Consider the following 24,098-nt stretch of genomic DNA (forward strand, 5'->3'; position numbering starts at 1 on the left):
GACAGCCCAGCCGATGTCCCGCCTCCAGAGCCTTATGCCTCACTGTGATTGGTTCATTCAGCTCTGCACACAACTGTCATTCATATCAGCCTTGCGGGCCGCACTAACAGTAATCTTTCGTATTAAGACGCGGGCCGCAAATGATCATCTCGGGGGCCGCAGTTTGCCCGCGGGCCGCGAGTTTGAGACCCCTGCTCTAAAACTACATTTTGAAAACTGTAACTTTTTTAACATAATTATGAACACAATATGTAGCTGCAATAATGTTAGTGTGAATGCTGTGAGCTGAATGTGGCCGCTGATGATGCTGAAATTGGTAGCTAAAAATGCGGAAGCTGAAAGCTAGCTAAAATATTAGCTAAATGCCAAATTAGCCTAAAAAACGTTTTAAAAAAGCATAGATTAGCCAAATAGCTAAACTTTAAAATAGCCTAAAAAATCTTAGTAAATGCAAAAAATAGTCCAAAAAGCTATGCGAATGCCAATTTTTAAAACTTTAAAATTGTAACTTTTTAACATAATTATGAATAATAAAAATGCAGGAATATTATTCTAGAATAAATCAACTTAAATCTTAAGATAACTTTTAATATTTTACTCTCCATAAAATATATGTTGTCAAAGTTATACAAGTTAAAAATAAGCGCAAGATAACATCAGGCCATTCATAAGAATAAAACAAAATAATCTGAAGGGCCGGATATAGTTACCTGGAGGGCCGGATCCGGCCCCCGGGCCGTGACTTTGACACATGTGGCTTAAAGCTTCAGTGAATGAAACACAGACGTTGTTAGATCATAGATCTGATGTCACAACAAAAAGACAAAAGCAAAAATCACAACCAATCTTCTGTTTTTGTGTTTTTGTCGTCACATAAGCTCGAGTGCGTTTGTAAACCACATCCACGTCCTGTGATTTATGAGGGAGGAGCCACAAACATCGGGCTGCGTCCTTCACCAGTGTTTTATTTTTCCAAATGAATGCCAAATGTCAGCGTCATCAGTCAAACCTGGCATGTGCTGAACAGGTGTGCATGTGCGTGTGCACGTCAGAGTCCCTGTGATCTTTATGAAGACGGCTGCGGTCGCCGTGGCGATTTGGGTCCCACACAGCCGAAACAAATGAAACTCATTACATCGTTTATGAGGCTGGAAGAGGAGAAGCGATTGAAATTCTACCTCATAAAGGGAGTATGGGCGGGGGGGTACCCGGTACTGGCCAGAGGCTGTAAACATGAGACTTCTGCATGTTTGTGGTTTCTCTGAAAAAACTCAAGGGGCCCAAGAGACTTCTGAACTTCCACCGAAGCAAATTCAAGTTTTTCTATTAGACAATCAGACCGGCTGAAAATACTAGCCGGCCTGTCTTAGCACAAGTGTGGGACATCTTCAGTGCTCGTGAAAGGTCACCTGGAATGCTGGTGTGATTGAGCAAAAAGACATTTTGTTTTGATTGTTGCAGAGAAGCAGATCTTACTTATCTGGCAACCCTACATCTTGATTGGCTAACAGCCTCACGGTATCGCTAATGATCTTTTTACATTTCTGACAAGTTAGTCAATTAGCTCATAAAACTTGTAATATGGCGGCTGGTGAATAAAACAATCAACCTCTGATTGGTAAATTGCAGGTGTGGTTCCCACCTTGCCAGCTAATGTGTCGGACAACACTGTAAAAAATGTCAGTAATTTTTACAGAAAAAAACTTCAAAATCATGTCGATTAATAACTGTAGTGAAAACAATAAAACCCACCAAACAGAATTGTAATGCTGCCAGTAAATTACAATAAGTTTACAGTGAACATTTTGATAGTTTAGCATAATATTCTGGAAATCTCAGCTGCCGTTTTTTTTACCGTAAAAATAAATGTACGCCTTTGTCTGTTTTGTAGACTGACATTGTCATTTTTATAGGATAAATTTTATGTTTCGAAAGTAAAATTATGATGCAATTTTCAGCAAAAACTGTAACATATGACAATAGCAATTAATTGAACTGTAATATGATGAAAATTACCACTCACATTTTCATGGTAAAAATCTGGCAACCTCAGCTGCCAGTTTTCTACTGTAAAAAATAACATGTCTCTGCTAATTTTAAAGCGTTACACTGTTTTTTTTTTTTGTTTTGTTTTGTTTTTAGAATAAACACAAAGTGTCTACAGGAAAAATTATGAATATTACCCCCCCAAAAAAGCAACATGTGATTACCGTAATATTATTTAAAGTAAAACCTTAATTTTTTACTGCAACAGCTGCCTTGACAATATTTTTTTACAGTGTGGTCATTTTGGAGTCGTCTCCAAAATACAAAACATTCTACATCTCCCAGCAGCCCCAGCACCAGTTCCTGGATGCCGCTCACCTGACACTTATTTGCCAAACACCCACAAGAAACGTAAGCAGTGCGAAGTATTGTTTGTGCCTCTCTGCCTGCATTACTGAGCGTTTCTATCTAAACCTGATCTTCTGTTTCTGACCCTACTTCGACTGACCCAGTTTACTTGCTTCGATCATCGTCGGTCCTGTTCTACCCAACGTCTGATCTCTGATGCTTCCATGCTCATGTTGGATCACTGCCTGCCTGACCCTGATTTAGCTTTATAGACTTTTTTAGCCGTGTTTTGACACCTGTCGTCCTGCCTGAGCAAATAACCAGGTGTGTAATGCATCTTCAAGAACGCAATGAATGTGGATTCTTCAATGCATTTTTATCATACGCTTTCTGGCACAATATGCTTTATACAGTTTTAGTAGAGGTTTGGTGAGAAATGTCGAACTTATGCAAATCTCGCAAATTTTCCTTTCTTTCACGGCTGATTTTACTGTCCAAGAACCAGCATCATCTTTGAAGCTCAAAAATTAGGAATCTTTACAGACCTTCTCTAGGAGACGTTCTCCAGAGATGATGAAAGCTCATAAATCAGCTTCATTGTAACTGCAGAGAGGTTCTGGAACACTCATCCAGCTGCAGCATCTCCACTCCGACCAGGGGGGCGGGGTCAAGTCAGAATTCCCGATCCATCCTTTCAGCTCCGCTTCCCGGTTTGCAGACTCACATCCGCAGAGTTTTTAGTCGGTGTGAGAGCTCCGCGTGTCTCCAGTCTCCCCGAAGCTCATCTGCGTTTGTTGGCGCGCGCCCACGCGCTCTGGACTACAACAGGTGAGTCTTCCTGCGCTAAAGTTCAGGAGGAGTTTTGGAGAAGAAGAGAAAAATCGGCGTGTAGAGTTAAAATACGTGAATTCAAAACTTTTCTAATAACTTTATTTTAAAAAAAAAAAGGTTGTGCTCTGACCTTCTGAGGGATTTGAACAGAATTTTTTGACACATAGAAGGACCTAGAACCTTTCCTTTGGGTTTTTTTTCGTTAATGGGGTAAAAACTCCCCTGAGGGAGTGAAGCCCCCCGGTGCGCACATTACTGAACCTTTCCAGCCTCATGAGGTGAAGGAACACGGAAATCAGGTTATCTGAGAACAGGAAAAAACATTTTCACTGGCACAACTCCACTGACACGCACGGTTGGAGAGTGCGTAATGGAAACATGGTTTGTTACGCTTCTATATAAAGAATATTTATGAACATTTCTGATACTGTATGATGCCAATTCGCCTTCAAACCAAATCAGGGAAAGTAACTGCTCTCCACGTGCGCAGTTGGGCGCGCGCGTTTACAGTTTTTAATGTTTTGTCATCAAACATTGAGCAGACAAGACTCCGTGTCGCTGTGTCAGCAACACGAAACCAGCCAAACAAAAGTCCCGACCTGGGTGTTTGTTTATTTAAAGGGAAGAGCGGAGCTGCCAGAATGCGTCATTACGCAGAACAACTGAGCTGCTCCAGGTATTTCTGTGGATTTGTAAGGAATAGAATTCATGTTTTAGGCTTTAATAGAACAAAATTGTAGATTTCCTTCACTATTTCTCCTTTGAACATCTTCTCATCCGCTGGAAAACTTATTTTTAGCAGGTCCATGTGCGTAAAAGCGTCTGTCTGGAGCGGAGTTCCCTATTTCATCTTTATCAAGAACATAGTTTTCAAATGTAAGAACACACCTTAATAGGGGTCTAACGATTCATTTTAACAGCAATTTGATTCCCATCATAATTTGTTGTTGGGAATCCGATATAGTCAATATTTATTTTGATCCGATTCGATTCACGGACCGAAAATCAATCTCTGGTCAAAAATTCAACCAGTGCTGAAGAATGAATGTCAAATCCCTTCACATTTTAGTGTGATAAAGTTCAGCCCACTGTTGTTTTTCCACATCAAAATAATCCAATATTATTAGAACATTCTACCAGACTCTATGGTCACGTGTCTTGTTTCCACACATTGAACTGCAATGATCGTTGATCATTTTTATCTGCATCACATTGTGTGTTGTCCACTGGGATGGTCATTTTGACCTTTTAGTAAAATAAACTTAAATTGTGTCATAAGTTTATCATAATTGATTACCAGTGTTGCAACAGCTAGTTGTAAAGTGGAACCCACAGCAGGAGATTACTTGTGTTTGTTGGTCCAAAGTAATCCTTAATACTAAGTTATCTCAGAATTGTAATGTGTTACTTGATTCATCTATTATATTTAAGTTTCTTTAATAACGAACATAAATAAATCATTTAATTAACTAAAGATGTGCAAATTATGTGAAATTAAATTAAATTAAAATTCTGTGACGGTTTGATTCATCATAATCTTTAACTGGCGTCCTGCCCTGTGATGTCATCCAGTATCTCTTCCTCCTCCTGCCCCAGTTTGATGACACTTTTCTGCTTGCAGGTTCTGGTTTTCCCGGTGATGACATTCCTGCTGCTCACTGGAAAAGTCCCCATTGAAATGAAAGACCTCCACTCCTGCCCTTTGAGCTCCCTCCTGCACTACCCTTCCTCTAAAACCTCCGCCGCGCCCTTCTCCTCCCCATCAACTGGCCCCGCCTCCACACCCGGGGCGTCCCCGCTCTCCAAGCTGCAGCCCTTCTCCTTGCAGCAGACGGGTCCACATCTCATCGCCACCATGCAGCTGCAGAAGCTCAGCTCCCACTACCAGAACCTGCCCGGGCCCCCCGGAGCGCCAAAGGGCTTTGAGGGCCCACAGTCGGGCGTGGGGAACCCACTCCTGGGGCTGCCTGCAGGCCTCGGAGGCGGCGGCGGCATCGGGGGCCCAGGCTCTGGAGCGGGAAGTGTGATTGAATTTGACTTGGTGGACGAGGAAGTCCTCATGTCGCTGGTGGTGGAGCTGGGTCTGGACCGAGCCAACGAGCTCCCAGAACTCTGGCTGGGACAGAATGAGTTTGATTTCGTGTGCGATGTGCCGGCTGGATGCTGAAAACGCAGATGAAGGGACTGGAAAAGGAGAGAGACAACCTCCCCTCCACCATACATTTGCTGAGTCATCACTTCTGAATATCATAATAATGGCTTCAGGATCCACTTTTGAAAAGCATGAAAACACCTGTTGTGTTCTGTTCTCTGTTGGATCATGAAAATAGAAATAATGACTCGCGGAAAACTGGAAACGGACGTCCTTCTGGATCCTTTCCAGAAGCTTTCTCGATGCATCCTCAAACTGAATCCCTGATCAGCGAGGATTCTAGGTTGACAGTAAATCTGTCTGCAGGACGAATCAGGACCTTTGATGGACTTTTTGATCCATCAAGCAGATGTGAGGATTTCTGTCATGTTATCTAGTGGAAAAAGACAGAGTTGAGTGTCTTCCAGCATTTATGGACTGAGAAGAGCAGGTGTCAGAGAACAGAACCCTGTGGAACACCAGCTGTGAGAGGGGAGGGTCACATCTGCTCCAGTGGGAGGCGGAGCAAGGTGGATGAGAGGAGTCTGGATGGATCTTCATCAGCCAGACAGAGAAGAGGAGAACGCTGCGATGTTTGGGGGATCAGGAAACTTGGAGCTGATTGTTTTTGAAGACACTGAAACATCAGTGGTCAGGAATGGCTGGTGTTTCTAAGCTTCATTTGGTCGGTTCACATCAGGAACCAAGATTAAGAGGGGGTGAAGGTCACACTATTGGTGGAGGGGTCTTGTTGCCCCCCAACAAGCACGTGTCCAGTGGAAGCGTAGAACTGACCCCCCAACTCATTGAACTATCCATGGATCCGTCAGAGGGGCAGGCAGTTGGGTTCCTCTCCTCAGTGAAGACTTTTGATTGTGCAGCAGGAAAACCATGGAAGAAGCACCTTTTTTACTTTTTTTACATTTATAAAAAGGGACGGGAAAAAAAAAAACTTTGTTACAATTTAAAATTGTCAACAGATGTCAACAGGCCATCTTGCTAACAGCTAATTTGTAGACTATGTCCCTAAAAATAAAAAAAATCAACAAACAACAACACACAAAATACATGAAATCTAGATCACAGCAAAACACCTGCAAAACAACGGATCTAATGTTCACTGGCTTGTTTGGACTCAATCCATTGTTTTACTTTACAAGTAAATTGTTTTAGATTTTAATTCAGCAGATATGTTGTTCCAGATTTGTGGACCTTTTACTGTGAAGGAGCTTTGACTAAATGTACATTAGTCTGTCTCCACAAGCAGCTCCTTTTGTCGGCTTTGATATGTTTGAATCGATTAGGATTAAAAGGAATACTTTATAACATTTTCCAAATTTAAGAAATCGTGCTTTTCTAAAATCCTACAGTGGTGGCGTTTCATTGGCTTTTGGTCCAGCACTTTAAAAAAGAGAAACCACACCTTTCATTGCTGACTGACTGACTCCAGTCAGAGAAATTAGATACAATTATTGCATGAAAATATTACTTTATTAATAGACAAGATCTTAAAAGATGAAAAAAGTTCATATTAGTGCAAACAGTTTTTGTTATTTTCCTTACATGAGCATCATATTCTAAATTTGAATCTAAATCCACTCCCAGATATTTAAATTCATTAATTTTATGGACTGGTTGACAATCAATTTTTCTCCGAACGTTATCTGTGTGTCTGTAGGCCCATTGAACAGTTGTGGAACAATTTAAGAATAAACCGTTATCTTCAAGGCACGGAGAGACACTGACCATGTGGCTGTTCAACAGCTCTGCAGCATTATCTGGAGTCTTTGCTGAGACATAGATGACAGTGTCATCAGCATACAGCTGGCACTCAGCCTCTCTGCAGATGTTTGGGTAACCTGCAGATTCAGGTGAAGCCCATGTAAGGAGGGGGGCTCTCTGCAGACCTGAGTCTAGGTCAGACACAGGTGTCTCGGTTTTAGCTCAGTGCATGCTCATGCACACTCGTGCACGCTCATGCATGTTGGTATATTAAAGTGGAGAGCCAGAACTCCATAAAAACCTGGTGAAGGACAGGTATTTCTTCTGAAGAAAGCTCTTTCTCAATCACAAACTGACTAAAGTAGGATGAAGATGCAGCCCTCCTCTTGCTCTGTCGAATCACCTTAAATATTAGTCTTAACGGGGGGTGGGGGAGGGGGTGTGAATGTGTTGTTTTGTCATCCAAATCTCAGCTGTTTCTGTGTGAACCTGTGTCCTCCACTTGCAAAAGTTCAATGAATTGCAGTGGATGAAGTGCAGCAGCTTTGGGGGTGTCTCATCTGAAAATCCTGAGAAGACACCCCCCATTTAAGACGAACAGATTTGCCATCTTGAAGCCTCTGAAAATGCTGAATCTGAACTTTGATCTTTTTTTTTCTTTGTGTTAATTTCTTTGTAAAAGTGATGTAATCTTCACATGTAATAAAGTGAAAGCTTTGACCCCCTCAGTTTGTCTTTCTGCTCGTTTACTTTTGTTTTCTGCAGTTATGTTGACATCTTTTGTGATTATACTGCCCTCTGCTGGAGGAAATGGGCAACTACATGGACTGTATCTATTCTCGTCATGTAGGGAATAATTTCATCCACTTTTTTAATCAAAAATAATCTGCTCTTATATGAAAAAAAATAAATAAATAAAACAAATTATAGTTTTACCTAAACTTCTACCTTTTCTGTGATGATGTTGGAGGCAGGACATGCAAACGTATGCGCACAGCAGATGAGCATATACTGTATGAAGAAGGGCCTGAAGAAAAGTCCTTTTCACCTTCATGATCCAGATATAAGTGAGTTTTGCTGTTAATGAAGGAAATAAGAAGGCAGTTTAGCAGCTCAGCTCTATAAAAGCTTAAAATAACAACAAAAATATATATTATACCGAGCAAAATCAAAGAAGGGAAATCTAAATGAAATGTGTGACAATACAAAATAATTATGGATACTTAACTTTTACTAAATTTAAGGGAGTAAAACTCAATACAGAAAGACTGCAAAGTTGGTGGGGTAAAAGTTTTAGAATCTAATTGCTTGAATTGAACCCTGAAACAAAAGCGGCTAAACACAGATAATAATTTTTGTTGTTTATTTTGGGCTTTGGATTCCAAAACAAAAAGATTGATAAACTTTTGTTTTGTTAAGAAGTGATTACAATACTCAAAAGCTTCCTATTATCAAGACGAGCTGTTTATTACGTCTTGTTTTATTCTTTTCCATTGAGGTGTTACCAATAGCCACATTTTTCTGAATAGAATAGAATAGAAAGCCCTTATAGTTTAATGAAACATAGTATAGTAAAATTCAGTAGCAGTAATCTTTAAAGTGGCGGACAATACAGATAAATAGCCTACATAGATTAAAAAAGGCAAATTTAAAGAGTCAAATTGGAGTTTTCCTTGATGTGTACTTGTGTTCTTATGTTACTATTAAATAAATATTGTATGACCACAGTTATATTATAAATAAAAGTGTTAATTTAAAACGAATGTTGACAGTTTCGGATTTTGTTAGTTTTGTCCATCGCTGTCTTCCGTAGAGATTCCACAAAACGGATTTCCGGAAGTGGGCGGTCCTTTCTGCGCAGACTCCAACATGGTGAGCGGCTTCTTTTCACCTTCTGGCCGTGAAATAATCTTTAAACATCGCTTTAAATCATGGCGATTTTTCACAGTAACATATTTTTATGTAAAGTTCATAACACAGAGAAATACATCAGAGTGAAATTAATTCTATTCAACATGTCAATAATGATGAGCTTGAATATTTGTCCAGCCAGGTTTGAGGATTTAAGCTAGGCCGATGCTAATCGGTGTTAGCATGTGAATTTAGACCGCGCGAGGCTGGTAGTTGCCGGGAGTTTTTCTGGGAGCTTTACTATGAGAATTTGTTAAAATTGGACATTTTAATATTTCCGGCTTCATTGTTAGCTTTATATTAGCCGGTTTCGTAGCATATGAGTTATTTTGCTCGCTAGCTTAAACCGCGGATGCTGTGTGTGGAAGTGTGTCTAACCGGAATGCCTCCATCAGGCTCGAGGACCGAAGAAGCACCTCAAGCGCGTGGCAGCGCCGAAACACTGGATGCTGGACAAGCTGACAGGAGTGTTCGTGAGTATCCGGCTTGATCTGCAGTAACACCGGCATGTTTACCGGCCCTCAGAGTTAACGGTTTGCCGTGTCCCCAGGCCCCCCGTCCCTCCACCGGCCCCCACAAGCTGAGGGAGTGCCTGCCCCTCATCATTTTCCTGAGGAACCGCCTGAAGTACGCCCTGACGGGGGATGAGGTGAAGAAGATCTGCATGCAGAGGTTCATCAAGATTGATGGCAAAGTTCGCACAGATGTGACCTACCCTGCTGGTTTCATGGGTGAGTTCCTGAGGTTCCTACCTTAACTTCTGCTTAGCTGTCAATGGTTGCCATGATGAACTTGTGTGTTTGATCAGTGATGAGCTGAAACAACACAACTCACTCCTCTAAGAAGTTCTGAGCTCCCACAAGACCACCTGTTTTCAGATGCATGTATAGTTTAATGAAGCCATCCGTCCTGTTTACGATCCGTTAAAGTCTAGATCAAAATGATTGAAGAGTCCACTGAAGCTGTTTTTCTGTGCTACAACATGGACATGATTCAATGCAGACTTATGTATCAAGCTTTATGGATAATCGAACTCAAGTTTGATGGATAAATAGCACTACAATTAGTTTTTGTTTACTAGGAATATCCCAAACTCCAAGGGAACTGGATTCCAATGAAGGATTGGATATTTATTTTATTTTCATTATTTTAATTTAGAGCTATACATTCCAAGCTCATTGCTACAGATACATTCTAGAAATGTCACAAACAAATCACGACATTTTATTGATGTAAAGATCAATAGAATATGACAGCAGCTTGAAAGGTGTCCAACAATAAATTAGCAAAATATTTAGGTTCTGACTCCCGAGCTCAGTAACACTTTGATTATATTTTAAAAACTGTTAGAAAGGGTCTATTGGTTTGTCTTGATACAAACGACATACAAATAAATATAAAAGTATGTTGTTTTTTTTAATAGGAATTAAGGTGCAAGCTCCAGGAAAAAAATTATCCCAAAAAATCCACAATCTTTCAAAAACAAACCACTAAATGATTTCATTGATATGAGCTACTTGTGAATACTCATCATATTCATACTACAGCAATTATTTTTGGAAAGTTTTTTAAAAAATGTAAATGAAGATGTGAATCAACTATGATCAAAATATTTACTAGTTCTGAAGATATTAAAGGTGCAGTCATCAAACTTTCTCACATAACTAATGATCACCTACAAATACTAGTTGATTGGTCAATATTTTTTCTAGTTCATTGAATGTGTATAGAGAACTGGACTTAGTGATCTCTCCCCCAAACAGGAAGTACCTGCTGGCCCCAAGAAGTCAAAATCCCATAGACTTCTATAGACAAATAATCAGTTATTACTTAGTCATCCTATTGGTCAGAATAACCATTCTTGCTCTGAGACTTTTTTTTAGCATCTTCTTGGTAATACTAATTTTTTTTCGTGATACTTTTTGCAAGTTATTGAAATTATATACTGACCAATCAGATGCCTCAGTGGTGCCCGCTGGCCTTGTATGTTTGACAGATTCTTCCAAGCCGCTTTAAGTGGAAGAGGTGTGGACTTCCAACAAGCTCACTCCTGATTGGTGACGGTTGTTGCCATAGAAACGTTGATTCAGATTCACTTGGACCAATTGCTGGCTCCGACATGGCGACTGAATTTACTTAATTTTGCTGAAGTTGGAAGTAAGTCGTTTTCTGTGGGTGGCTTCACACCTGCTCAGTCCAGTTCTCTATATACAGTCAGTTGTTGTACTATTTTGTTTTTTAACTTAACTGTTGAAGCTCCTGCACAGAAGTGCTCATTGATTTTTTTAAATGGCAACTTGAGGTGAAAAGCGATATACATTTTAAAATGTATACTGATGTGGGAGTTTTGATCTTCTGGCTGTTTCTGTGGTCAACTCTATCTTGCATCAGGTCATACTGGGGGTCTTCTAAGATTGGAGGTTCTTTATCCTAAAGTGTCTTCTCAGTTGTCTTCTTTGTTTATAAGAACCAGACTGACAAACCTGTTTTTTTTATCATAAATCTGCAGACGATTGTGTTCTGTTTGGATGCTGTGAACCAAATATTTGTAGTTGTTACCTCCACACAATGATGGCTCACCTGTTCTGAGGTCCATAGAATCTGAATGTTCAGTTCTGACAGTTTTTGTCACTGAAACTCCAGTAACATTTTAAGCTTCAGTTACAGTGACTGCCCTTGGAGTCACCTCTTCCAATGGAAAGTCCATGTAATTGTGTGTTTCTGGCCTCCATGCTCAAAACTCACATTTACTCATAGTTATGCTCATTTTCAAGACTATTCTCAGGATCTACGTACAAAACGTGTAACCATTGAATGTGCATTGCAAGTTAATCCAGGTTGAACTTTGACTAAATAGGAAAAACTGGGATTTTCATTTATTTAAGTGCCAACCGTCTGAAAATTGATCACAGAGGAGAAATGAAAATTTGTAGTTTGAGCTCGGCTGACACCAAATCTTTCATAGAATAGAGCTGTGAAAGAACTGCACTGCCTCCACATTTGACATCAAACCTCTTCCAACCGTAAGTGGCGAATATGTGCTAGTAAACAGAAGAAGAAGAAGAAGAAGCCCTTCTCGGCGTGATCAGGAGTGAACGTCACTTCCGGTGGGAACGTTGCTTTAGCTGCATCTGGTCCACATTTTCGTTTCTGTTGCAAACAAGCAGAAACAAATGGACCCAAATGCACACAAGAAATGAAAGATTATTCAGAACAAAGGAATAAATTAGAGAAAACCGCCTGCACATATGTATCCTGAGTGTTGCGTGACATTTATGTAAAATTCTGCTAGCATGTGTAGAGTGAGGTTATGTCAAAATTATCTGCTACAAATCTGTAGCTGGACAAAATTTCAAGTGACTCAGGTCGGATTGAAAACCGTTTTCCCGCTGTGTGTAAGCGGTGTTGTTGATTCTACAGGTGTGTGTTTGTGAAAGCTAAACCTCTGATGTTCACACAGATGTCATCAGCATTGAGAAGACCGGAGAACACTTCCGCCTGATCTACGACGTGAAGGGCCGCTTTACCGTCCACCGCATCACTGCTGAGGAGGCCAAGGTGAGGCTGCAGCTGAAGAACGGCTGCTGAGTGATTTCTGTGGCGGTGTAATGAAACGCAGAGCGATTGTTTGTCTGCGTCCTCTGTGGGTCCGATTGTTCTGGTCTGAGTTCACCTGGAGCTGGGTTTTCATGTGGCTGAACTGAAATGGTGAATGTCCCGTCTCTGCAGTACAAGCTTTGCAAGGTCAGGAAGATCATCATCGGCACCAAGGGAATCCCCCACCTGGTGACCCACGATGCCCGCACCATCCGCTACCCCGACCCCCTCATTAAGGTCAACGACACGGTCCGCATCGACCTGGAAACCGGCAAGATCACAGACTTCATCAAGTTTGACACCGGTGAGTCTGCCTGGATATTGGAGGAGATGAGTGTTATGGCGGGTTTAGGCTGACTGTACGTCTCCTCCCTGCAGGTAACCTGTGCATGGTGACTGGTGGCGCCAACTTGGGGCGTATCGGTGTGATCACCAACAGGGAGCGTCACCCCGGCTCCTTCGACGTGGTCCACGTCAAGGACAGCACCGGGAACAGCTTTGCCACCAGGCTCTCCAACATCTTTGTTATTGGCAAGGTGAGTGTGCACGTGAGCGTGTGCGAGGAGCGCAGCAGCTTTTGGAGCCGTGATGATCGTTGTGGTTTTGATGAAGGATGAAATGAACCAGCAGTTCCTCTAAGAAGTACTGAGCTCCAAAGCGCTGCAGCTTCTCTCCTCTGGGGGGCGCTGTGGCCAACATAGAACCAAACTAACAGGAGCGTCTCCCCTCTGCAGGGCAACAAGCCGTGGGTGTCCGTGCCCAGAGGAAAGGGCATCCGTCTGACCATCGCAGAGGAGAGGGACAAGAGGCTGGCGGCCAAACAGGGCAGCAGCTAAAATGTGGGCGGAGCCTAAACAGTTCTTTCCAAAATAAACATATTTACTAAACATTTGTTCTGTGGTTTGTTGACCTGAAGACTCCCCAGCAGTCACTAAAGCTATTCTCTAAACCAAATGGTTCTGAATAGGATCTTTGTCAAATAGATTTTGTATCCGTTCTGGATTCTCAACCGTTTGAATTAAGAACTAGAAGTTCTATTTTTAGCTTTCTTTATGGATATTGATAACAAAAGGGGATCTCTCAGAACTAAACTCCTGTTGTCTCACCTCAGCCTGCTCAGTCCTGGTCCTCCAGATCCACCACCTGGACTCTTCCAGCTCTCTGGACCAGGTGTGTTCAGTCAATCAGGAGGAGGAGGAGTCATCTGAGTCAGCCAATCAGCAGAGAGTAGATCTGAAGGACCAGGATTGAGCAGCCCAGATTCTGACCTTTCATAGACTAGATTTACCTGGAACTTCATGAACTCACCTGCTCCACGTCTTCTTCACTGACAGATGAAGATGTGATGAAGAGGAGCGTCCGTGAATACAAACTGTTTATTCTTGTGTTCAGAGATTCTTAGCAGCCTGAATCTTTAAATCCTCACTTTTATGATTTTTCCTGTACTGTCTTTAGAAGTTTGTGGAAATAAAATATTCAGAGCAAAAAGATGAAATAAAAGACGGCCATGATGTCTTTAGAAAAAAGCTAAAATGGTTCAAAGATTTCAGCATCTGAAGTTGCATGAACTTCAATTCCTCCACCATCAAGTGAGTCTGGTGATCTCAGAGGGGAGGAGTCTGATATACCTGATCCAGACCAGATTAGGTTCATAGACTATGTTACTATGAAAACAGGCTTTTTATTCATAACTCTATTTTAATAAGCGCAAGTACACAACAGGAGAACAAATGTAGTAAAATACAGTAACAAGAACAAAAAAAAAACATGTAGATTCAAACACGAGGAAAATAGGGTGTTTGATGATCAAATTGACATTTACAAATATAGAATTTCATCAGAATCAATAAATCAACAATAAAGAGAATTTCATTACAACAACATAACGAAAGAGACATAAGAGTTATCACTGAATCCTACATAGAACCGACCAACATACTTTTTCACAAATTAAAAGGATTTTGTTGACTTCCAAATTATTAAATTCATGTTTAAAAAAATTAATTACCACAAAGTATCCAAAGCACTTCAAGAGGTTCACATATTTGTATTAAACCAGCTGTATGTACAAATGCAAAGTTTCTCTATTTCTGTTTGAGGGGCTCAGTTATGGAGCAGATTTTGACTCAATAAACGAACAGAAAAAAGCGTTTATGAACTGTGAATGATCTGGTTCAATATTCTGTTTCTTTGATCTGTCTTAGTTGAAATAAATTAAATATCGTATTATTATGCTTTTTTAAGTTTCTATAAAAACAAAGTTGTACATTTTCCTCTATGCTTCATCTTTCTTTCTTTCTTTATTATTGAAGTGGATTCAAACTCTCGGGCGTTTATTGCAGGCCGGACGCTCTGGCAGTTGGCCGTGAAAATGAGGACTGGATCTGATTCTGTTTACCTGCTCGGTGTTTGTTTTGTCCTTCACCTGCTGCCATCCGTTTTTTCCCCTCCCCTCCCCATTTCTGCCTTCTTCCTCTCTATTTTCTGAGCCGTCCTCCATAAATATTCTGTTTTTTCTCTGGATAAAAACCCCCCCCCCCCGTTTCTGTGTCCTGACTTCAGTGTCCGACCATATGGTGGCTGCTGGGACACCGGCTGCTGAAGCTGCTCAGACCTGGCATGGAAAATCCACCTCAGTGGGGGGGGTTTGTGTGCATGTGTGTGTGTGCACTCAGAGTGCAGTTTGTGCACGTTTGATGTCCGGCTCGTGCACGTTCACGATTGATTATACTATCAGAATCTGTTTGTGCCCCAAATAAAACTGATTCAAATCAGACGCGGCTGATTGGTGTGCACGATCCTCCATGAGCGTGCATGAACATGTATGAATGTGCACGATCATGGATTAGCGTGCACGTTCATGGGTGAGCATGTACGAACATGAATGATCATGTATGAGTGTGCATGTTCATAAATGAGAGTTCATGTTCATAAATGAGCACGCACGTTCATGTATGAGCATCCATGAACATATTTGAATGTGCATGTTCATCTATGAGCGTGCATGATCATGTATGAGCGTGCACGTTCATAGGTGAGTGTGCATGAACCTGCATGAGCATCCATGAACATATTTGAATGTGCACATTCATCTATGAGCGTGCATGATTATGTATGAGTGTGCACGTTCATATATGGGTATGCATGAGCGTGCATGAACGTGTATGAGGATGCAGGATCATGCACGAGCGTGCACATTATTGCATGAGCGTGCACGAGCGTGCTTGTGTTTCTCCAGGTGTTCTGGGCTCGCTCTGCAGCAGGAAGCAGGGAAACCCTGCAAACCTCAGCGGTGTCTCCGTGACGGATTCACGTCAGAGCGCACGTGCACTGACAGGTGTGCATTATTTGAAGGGGAAAGGCCATCTCTGCCTCCCCCTCCATCAAAAATGAAGCCCAGAGCCTCATGGGAGTTTGAAATCTGTTCAGGGGGGACTTTAGTCCTACTGGAACCACCAGCGTGAGGAAGAGGAGAAGGAAGGTTAGCGTGCTGCTCTGTGCGTGTGCACGAGTAAAGAAAGTGGGCGGGGACTCTGAAACAATGAGCTCAGTCATCTGGGGAGTCGTGGAGGAGGAAGAGGAGGAGGCGTGGGCGAGGACAGATGTTTCCAATCAGTCTGACTGAAGAAGATGGACTTATGAGGACGGCTTCACTGAGCTGGTTAACTGGACTAGTTAGTTAAACCGGAGATGTCTGCTGAGGAGTTCCAGATGATGCCATGGAGACACCTCCTCCTCCTCCTCCTCCACCACCTCCTCCTCCCTGTTGACATTTCCAATTGTGTCAATAAAAAACGGTTTATGTTGAAATTCTTCTCGCTCCCTCTGCAGCCCCTCCCCCCCAAAAGCCCATATGAACAAAAACATGAAGGTAGGCCAAGTTCATGTCTGGGAGGGGTTCCTTCAGGAGGCCCGGGGGGCGCTGGAAAGACCAGATGTGGTTCTGTTGGGGGATGAAGAAAGGGTATGAGCACGACTTTCCTCTGAGAAAGAGGGGATGAAGCTGATGAGGAAGAGGATGGAGGACGAAGCCGGGGCAACCGATGGAGCTGAGCACGCTCGAGATGCTGTGCACACTAATGAAACTTTCTTACTTTGAGTGGGTTAATGCTGGTTAACCAGACACCATGAGTTCAGGGGCATGAAGGAAAAGGCAGGACAGAATTGGTTTAATGAAGAACATGTGACTGCTGTGGGTGGAGAACCTGTTCTGACCGCTCTGCTGCTGCAAAAGCATAATCACAAAAACTACTGTTAGGTAGAGCTGCCACAAACGATTATTTTAATAGTCGATTAATCATCGATTATTTTTTCTGGTTAGTCGACTAATCAGGTCATGCCTAAACTGAATGTAAAGCAAACATCTTAACCATCATTAGCTTTAAGATAACTAAAAATTAGATATATAACATTACCTGCAATTATACTAGTGTGAATGCTGTAAGCTGAATTTGGCCACTGAAGATGGTAGTGCTGATAGCTGAAGATGCTGTAATTGATAGCTAAAAATCCTAAAGCTAATAACTTGAAACGCTAGTATTAAAATATAAATTTAATGCCAAATTAGCCTAAAAAACAAAAAACTAAAACAAAAACTAGAAATATTGGCTAAACTCCAAAATATCCTGAAAAACTGAAAAAATCCCAAATTAGCCAAAATAGCTAGCATGCAGCTAATATTAGCTAAACTGAAAATGACCTCAGGTTTGTTCTCAATTTGCTATTTGTCAGATCCAAGTATAATATTGGTCTGATCCAAGTTTAATCCTAGTCTGATACAATTTTAATCTTAGTCTGATCCAAGTTTCATTTTAGTCTGATTTAAATTCAGTCTCAGTCTGATCTAGTTTTAATCTAGTCTCATCCAAATATTACCGATCCAAGTTTACTCTTAGTCTTTTCCAAGTTTAATCCTATTTAATCTCAGTTTTATCTTAGTCTGATCCAAAAATAATCTCAGTCAGATCCAAGTTTAAACTCAAATTGGATCTAATTTTAATCTTAGTCTAATCCAAATATAATCTTTGTTTGATCCACGTTTTGTCTTTTCCAAGTCTAATATCTAAGTTTTTCCAACTTTAATCTCAGTCTAATCCAAGTTTAATCTCAGTCTGATCCAAGTTTAATCTCAGTCTGATACCAATTTAATCTCAGTATCATCCAAATTTTCAATCTCAGTCTAATCCAAGTTTAATCTGAGTCTGATCCAAGTTTAATTGTGGTCTGATCTAATTTTAATCTTAGTCAGATTAAAATAAAATATCAGTCTGATCCAAATTTAGTCTTAGTTTTCCAAGTCTAATCGCAGTCAGATCAAAATTTAATCTCAGTCTTTTTCAAGTTTAATCTCAGTCCCATCCAAGTTTGATCTTAGTTTTTTCCAACTTCAATCTTAATCTGATCCAAGTTTAATCTTAGTCTTTTTCGAGTTTTATCTCAGAGAGATCTGGGTTTAATCTTACTCTGATCTAAATTTAATCTTAGTTTTTCCAAATTTAATCCTAGTCTAATCCAAGATAAATCTCAATCTTATCCACGTTTAATTTTAGTCTGATCCAAGTTTAGTATCATTCTGATCCAAGATTGATTTTAGTCTGATCAAAGTTCAATTTCAGTCTGATCCATGTTTAATCTTCATCTGATCCAAATTGTATCTAATGGAATCTAATCTCATTTAAATGTAATCTTGGTCTGTTTCATGTTTGGTTTTGTTTTCACCATTTTTTTTAGCTAAATCTTTTTTCTAATCTAAATGTAATCTTAGTCCGATCCAGAATTAATCGTAGTCTTATGCAAATGCTGGAAGTTTAAGATCAGATGAGTCCAGGTCTGTATCTAGTGTGGATGATTCGGTCCTCTCAGGGTCCAGATGTCTGCAGACATGATGATGTCATGAAGATGTCTTCCTTATCAGGTCCCATCAGCTTCATCCCATCACATGATGACGTAAGCAGTCAGCCCCCACCCATCTAAACGACTGATCCTCTCCCTGATGGAGAGAGGACGGGGGGAGTGGGGGGGGGGGTGTCAGGTAGGAACAGCCTCCATCTCATTATTTCAGTTTTTAAATGGGATTTTAGCCTAAATGTGAATGGTGTGTGCGCGCATGCGCATGGGAGGGGCGTCAGGACAAAACAAACTTCAAAATCAGGCTTTGGTTTGAATGTGTTGCCCAACAGAAAAAGTCCTGGACAACCGGAGTGCGCGCGCGCTCCTCCCCCCTCCCACCGCGACGTGAACAGACTGTTGCGCCGCGTGAAGGCGCTCCCCGTTAGATGCGCGTGCGTGTCTTCGCAGTAAAAGCATGCTGGTCCAAACTGATTTCTTACAAAAGACAGTTGCACCAAAAATATGGAGAGATTTGTGCGTTCACGCGCGCGCGCTTGTTTTTGAAGAGGGGGCTAGAGAGTGGACGCGCGCACTGCAGGGTATACTCACCTGTCCAGGTGAGCAGAGATGGTTTGGGCAGCAGCTTTGATTTTGAAAGTCCGGCCGGACGCGCGCTGCCATGCACGCGCCTTGCTCTAAAGAGCGTCTGCGGAGAGAAACCGCTCCAAAAGCTCACGCGCTCCGAGCTGCCTCCCCCCGCGGCTGACCTCCCGCCCCCGGACCCCTCTTTCTGTGCGTGCGCGCGCCACCGGATGAGCGGAGCCACAGGGATATAACTTCAGGACCTCTTTTGTGTGCGTGTGCGCACGCGCTGGGGATGCGAAAACATGCCCTTCTGCAAACGCACAGTTCTCCCCAGGTACGTGTCGCGGCGGGGGGGTCTGTTCGCGGAGCTGACGGACGTGTGCGGCTTCTCGCTGGGCTCCGTGCTGCGGCAGCTCTCCGACCTGTCCCGGCTGTGCGTCAGCCTCCTGGAGGAGCTGGAGGGGGAGCTGCGCGGCGTCTGCCGCCGCTGCGGCGCGCTGGAGGCGCGGCTGTCCGGACTGCAGAGGCGCGCGGCGGAGATGATCAGCGGACCCTTCCCAGGTAAGGGTGAGGGGGGCTCACCTGCGCGAGCTGGAGGCGGGGCTCAGGAGCCAGATAACGGTGTTGTCACAAACACCCGAAAAGTGGGAAAAGTTTGTGGAGCATGCGCACTGCGCAGATGAGCACGGACAGTGACATTTATCACGCACGCGCTAATTAGGGCAGCCTGGAATGCGTGTGCGCGTTTTGGTCCAGAATGGAGCTCAGACAAACGCGCGCGCTTGTTGTTTGGCTTCTGTTCACGTGCACGCCTTCCCTCACGTGAAGACAGTCACGTGATTGTCCTGAAGAATCCGCTCCGCGGGCGTGGACACACGGGTCACGTGCGTGTCCATCAGAGGAAATGTTTTCATGCAATCTCTCTCTCTGCCCGCGCACGCGCGGTCTTTGTTTGGATCCGTTAAAATACTTTCAATATGATATGAAGAGTTTTATTGAATCAGAATCACCTCTGCAGGTCAGCAGAACGAATCAATAGATGATCAAATCAGAAAAAAATGATTTTTTCGTTTCTTACAGTGGCGGACGTAGCAGTTTGGGGGGCTGGGGAAATAAAAACATGGGCCCCATGCAGTTTTATGATTATTATTATTATTATCATCATTATTATTATTAATATTTTATCTTCATCAATAGGGTAAAATATTAGTTAAGTAAATTCTTCTTTGGTCCACAACATCAATGTCAAGCATATGTTTTAATACGGATTTAAAAACTAGTTAAAAATGTGATTTTATATGAATATTTTTTACTTAGTTGCTCACTCACTTTCCAGTGAGCCTTCGGTCTTTTCTTTGATTTGTCAGGTTATTAAAGAAGGTAAAAGAAACAAAAATACTTAAAATACTTACTTAAAAATAAAGAATTCCATTCAACATTAGCATTAATCTAGCGAACTTTAGCTTTATGTGCTAAATCAAATATTTCTATTTTTATGGATCGATTATTGATCTATTAAGCTTAAATCGATTCAAATGAATGAATCAATTTTACCCAGCTCTAGTCTTAAACCATTTCATTGATTTAGGTTTTTAATGACAGAGTTAAATAATAATAGGCATGGAAATTATTTTAGATTTATTTTTCAGTGAGTCCATCTTTACTTAATAGTAAGTCTGCTCCTTCTTTTCTGACATAAATGTAAAGAACAGGAGGAAACATGTTTAGAACGTGAACTCCTGTAAGGAAACACACATCTGTGGGTCTTCAGTCCCTGATAACATCCTAATTATGAGGCTTTGGACAACTAACATGACTCTATAAAGTGAACTGTGTGTGAGATTTTGTCAACATTCTCAAGTAACCCGATAACTTAAATGTGGTTATGGATCTGGGTTAGGGGGTTAGATCTCCCAAAAAACCACAGGAACAATGGTATCAGTCTGAAGAAAGAGAGATGATGGACACAAGAGAAAAAAGAAGTGGTGCAGTGGTTAGGGTGGGATAGATCAGGGTAAGATACCCTGCCCTTGTTAAGCAACATTAGCTGGTATTGGTTCCAGCAACATCAATCAAAAGCTGACTTCTTAGCTTAACCTGAATGCTAGTATTCTGTGATAACTGACAGCTTATTTAGAAATGGCAAAGTGAAAGATTTTACAGCACTTAGGAGAATAAATATATACAGTAAAACAGCTGGTTACAGAGTTGCATAGAGTAGAGTGTCGTCTGCAAAAGGGCTGACTCATTTAGTGTGCATGCATGATCTGAACCAGAATAAGGTTTTTAGGCTAAACAGCAGAACGTTTCTGTGTCCAGAGCCAGTCTGGTTCCTACCCCCCTGTTGTTGTGCAACAACAATAAAGAATAATAATAATAATAATAATAATAAAATAGTTTATATTATATATACTGATTGATGGTGACCTATATTTAAAGAACAATAATTACATTTAACAATTTGATTGTGATATGTGCGGATACTTGTAAAAACATATATTAATGATTATGATTGTAAAAAAGATGGCTTCATCTTCCTTCACCTTCGTTAATTATTCTTTATTTTCAAATCAACTTTTTCCCTAATACCTAAATATTTTCTCATTTTTTCATTGCTTTATTCCATAAATGATGCATTAAAAACAATTACTCAAATCAAGCTAATTAGTAAGTGTAAAAATAGAAACAAAACCAGCTATTGTAATAGTGAATATAGATGCAGCGGCTTCTTCTTCTACACAGACGTTACTGTACTGCACATGAGGAGTGCGCCCCCTAGAGGAAGTGAACAGTATTGTCAGGTGTGGCACAGAATTGTTTTTTCCACCTTTCCCGTCAAAATCTTTGGGATTAATATTTGGCACTTCAGGATCATACCATAATCCCTTTGTTACCATGGCAACAACTCTTTTAAACCACAACCTAGAGCTGAAAGCTTTATGTCAATTATAATATATTCGATTTGTGCTTCATCTAAAAACAATAAGATGTGTATTTTATTCTTGGATTTTTATTGGACGTTAAAAAACACCCATCGATGTCCTCAGATCTCACCTTTGCTGCAGAACGGTGTTTTGGACGATTAAAGTGTACGCGATAAAACTTCTTTGGACAACTTCAGACTATGATAGTGGAGACTAAACAGCCATTTTTTGACCGTAATTATCACAGTTCTCAGAGTCAGTGAATGCACCGGGACTGAAGTTACCACCCTTATCGATGTTGATATGTCCTTCGTGTTAGCCCCGCCCCAGTGTAAGCTAGTGGGAGAGTGTAAACAAATGGATGATGGGAAATGAGGGTAGGCCCACGATGGGGCCAAAAATTTTGAAACTGAAATTTTCAGATTCAAAAATGTAAAAGAAGAGTGGAAACTGAAAAAAGAAGTTTTGAAATGCAAATTTTGAGTTTTTGAAACCTAAAAACAGAATATTTGAAGCTGAAAATAATTAGTTTTGGACATTTTACATTTTTTGGGGCCAAACACCAATATTTTTTTCAAAATGTTTTATTTTTGTTTCAAGTATTTATGTCCCCAAAATAGCTCCAAAGTGTAGCAGCGGTATTCTGATTGTACTCAGACCACAGACAGAAACACGCCGGGCGATGACCTCTCACGCCACCCAGAGGATTCTATCAAAGTTTACTCCGCCCACTCCAAAAGTGGGCGACTGGATGAGACAAAGCAAAGTGACGATCTAAATTGTGCATAAATTTAAAGTTTTCATTGGAAAATCCGCGGTAAAGAAACACTAAAAATGTTCTAATGTGCGCAGACTGGACCTCTGTAGGGTTCTGCTTTGAGGAACCAGGTCTGACTGCACGAGTTGTGGGTGTGCAGACGCACACAGCCTTCCACACATCCTGTGAGGAGCTGGCCTCCCCCGTGAAAGCAGAGCTGCCAGATGACCGCAGAACTGACACGTTCGCTGGAGCTCACAGCATCCGTTTGGACTCCGCCCACTTTTTTATGAGCAGCCAGGACCTGACTGAGGACTGCATAGCTTTGTTTTTGTTGTCAGTTTGTGTACCGCCCATAAATGTGAATTTAATCAGTCTAATCTAATTCATATGACAATCAAATGGAATCTAATCCAGGACATTTTCTCCTCAGGAAATGTCCTCCAATGAGGAGAGAATGTGAAAGAGGCCAGCTCCTCCTGTTTTTCCCCCTTCTTTCTCAGCTCCCATGGGTGGATGTGAACCTCATGACTCGGGCCCCTCCCTGCTGGCCCCTCTGTCTCCGGCTGCTCTTCTATCATGGTCCGTGCTTGTGGCTTTGCTTCGGTCAGACAGGAAAAGCGGATCTCTGTCCCTCTTTGTGCTTCTTTCTTCATCGCTGATGGAGTCCGTGCGTCTTTTCCAGTATCCAAGCTTTCTCTTTCTCTGGTCCTCCCCCACCGCCGCCGTCCTCGTCCCACAGATGATGATTCAGAGGGCGGGCGCAGAAACGTACACCAACTCTCTGCTGTTTTCTCTCCACGATCGTATTTCTGTTTTTGTGGAATTTCATGTGAAGGGCTGTGAGATTTGACAGAAGCAGAATTCCATTGTGTTGACTCAATCTGAGCAGAGTTTATTCTGACAACATGATGAGCCCCCCCCCCCGGTACCGGTCCTATGTTCTGGGATAACACAGTGATGAAGAAACCCTCTCTATTGAACATGCAAGGTTGCAGTAACTTGTAGCAACCTGTAGTAATCTGTCTTTCAGAGTAAACTATATCCATATATATGATTATATTATACCTTCGGCACACGAAAGAACAAACTATTTATGAAATATGACTTACTTTACTTTACTTAGTTTTTCCTACCTGGAAGTAAGACACCTGGATCTCTTGGGCACCACCTTTCACTACTTGTTGGTACCGCCCATTTCATGAAGTCATCCTATAGTCAGTGTCAGTGTGAACTGCACGAAACAAAACAAACAACATCCGTATGCATACCCTATGTCTGCCTTTAGTTACCCCAGCCATCGCTACAACCAGTGTAGCGATTGATAGGTCTAGCAGCTAAGCACTGCTAGCTGAGGGGCAGAGATAGGAGCTGAGCACTGCTAGCTGGGTGGCAAGGATAGCAGCTAAGCACCGCTAGCTGAAGAGTGAAGCTAGTGCCTGAGCACCATTAGCTGAGTTGTAAAGATAGCGGCTTA

General features: G+C 41.8%; 3 protein-coding genes, 1 long non-coding RNA gene and 2 other non-coding genes across 6 annotated transcripts in view; 5 read left to right on the forward strand and 1 right to left on the reverse strand.

The window, feature by feature from the left end:
* The window catches only part of LOC112155686, a 14,905-nt gene extending 6,180 nt beyond the window's left edge, over window positions 1–8,725 (reverse strand). Inside the window, exons 1-3 of the long non-coding RNA XR_002920831.2 lie at window positions 7,967–8,725; window positions 3,296–3,469; window positions 2,880–3,177 (exon numbers count right to left, since the gene is read on the reverse strand). This is a non-coding gene — a long non-coding RNA (uncharacterized LOC112155686). The remainder of the gene's footprint in view (window positions 1–2,879; window positions 3,178–3,295; window positions 3,470–7,966) is intronic.
* Window positions 3,061–7,929, forward strand: cited1 (Cbp/p300-interacting transactivator, with Glu/Asp-rich carboxy-terminal domain, 1). The gene is made up of 2 exons (XM_024287486.2): window positions 3,061–3,162; window positions 4,787–7,929. The coding sequence occupies exon 2, from the start codon at window positions 4,805–4,807 to the stop codon at window positions 5,330–5,332; it is 528 nt and encodes a 175-aa protein (XP_024143254.1). The 5' UTR covers window positions 3,061–3,162; window positions 4,787–4,804; the 3' UTR covers window positions 5,333–7,929.
* A 106-nt stretch (window positions 8,726–8,831) lies between the features above and the next one.
* rps4x (ribosomal protein S4 X-linked) lies at window positions 8,832–13,415 on the forward strand (the record flags this gene model as incomplete). Its single annotated transcript, XM_024287485.2, is given in 7 exon segments — window positions 8,832–8,890; window positions 9,325–9,402; window positions 9,480–9,660; window positions 12,390–12,487; window positions 12,659–12,830; window positions 12,905–13,062; window positions 13,261–13,415. Coding segments are annotated over 7 exon segments (848 nt in total), but the record flags the coding sequence as incomplete, so codon positions are not given.
* On the forward strand, window positions 9,710–9,785 carry LOC112156531. The gene has a single exon (XR_002920997.1). It is a non-coding gene; the product is annotated as a small nucleolar RNA SNORD61 (small nucleolar RNA).
* Window positions 13,109–13,179, forward strand: LOC112156532. The gene has a single exon (XR_002920998.1). It is a non-coding gene; the product is annotated as a small nucleolar RNA SNORD61 (small nucleolar RNA).
* Window positions 13,416–19,084: 5,669 nt separating the features above from the next.
* The window catches only part of nhsl2 (NHS-like 2), a 72,052-nt gene continuing 67,038 nt past the window's right edge, over window positions 19,085–24,098 (forward strand). Inside the window, exon 1 of the mRNA XM_024287487.2 lies at window positions 19,085–19,501. Within this exon, the coding sequence (XP_024143255.1) occupies window positions 19,243–19,501 (259 nt within the window). The 5' untranslated portion in view covers window positions 19,085–19,242. The remainder of the gene's footprint in view (window positions 19,502–24,098) is intronic.

Source organism: Oryzias melastigma, linkage group LG18, assembly GCF_002922805.2.
Source record: "Oryzias melastigma strain HK-1 linkage group LG18, ASM292280v2, whole genome shotgun sequence".
NCBI lineage: Eukaryota > Metazoa > Chordata > Actinopteri > Beloniformes > Adrianichthyidae > Oryzias > Oryzias melastigma.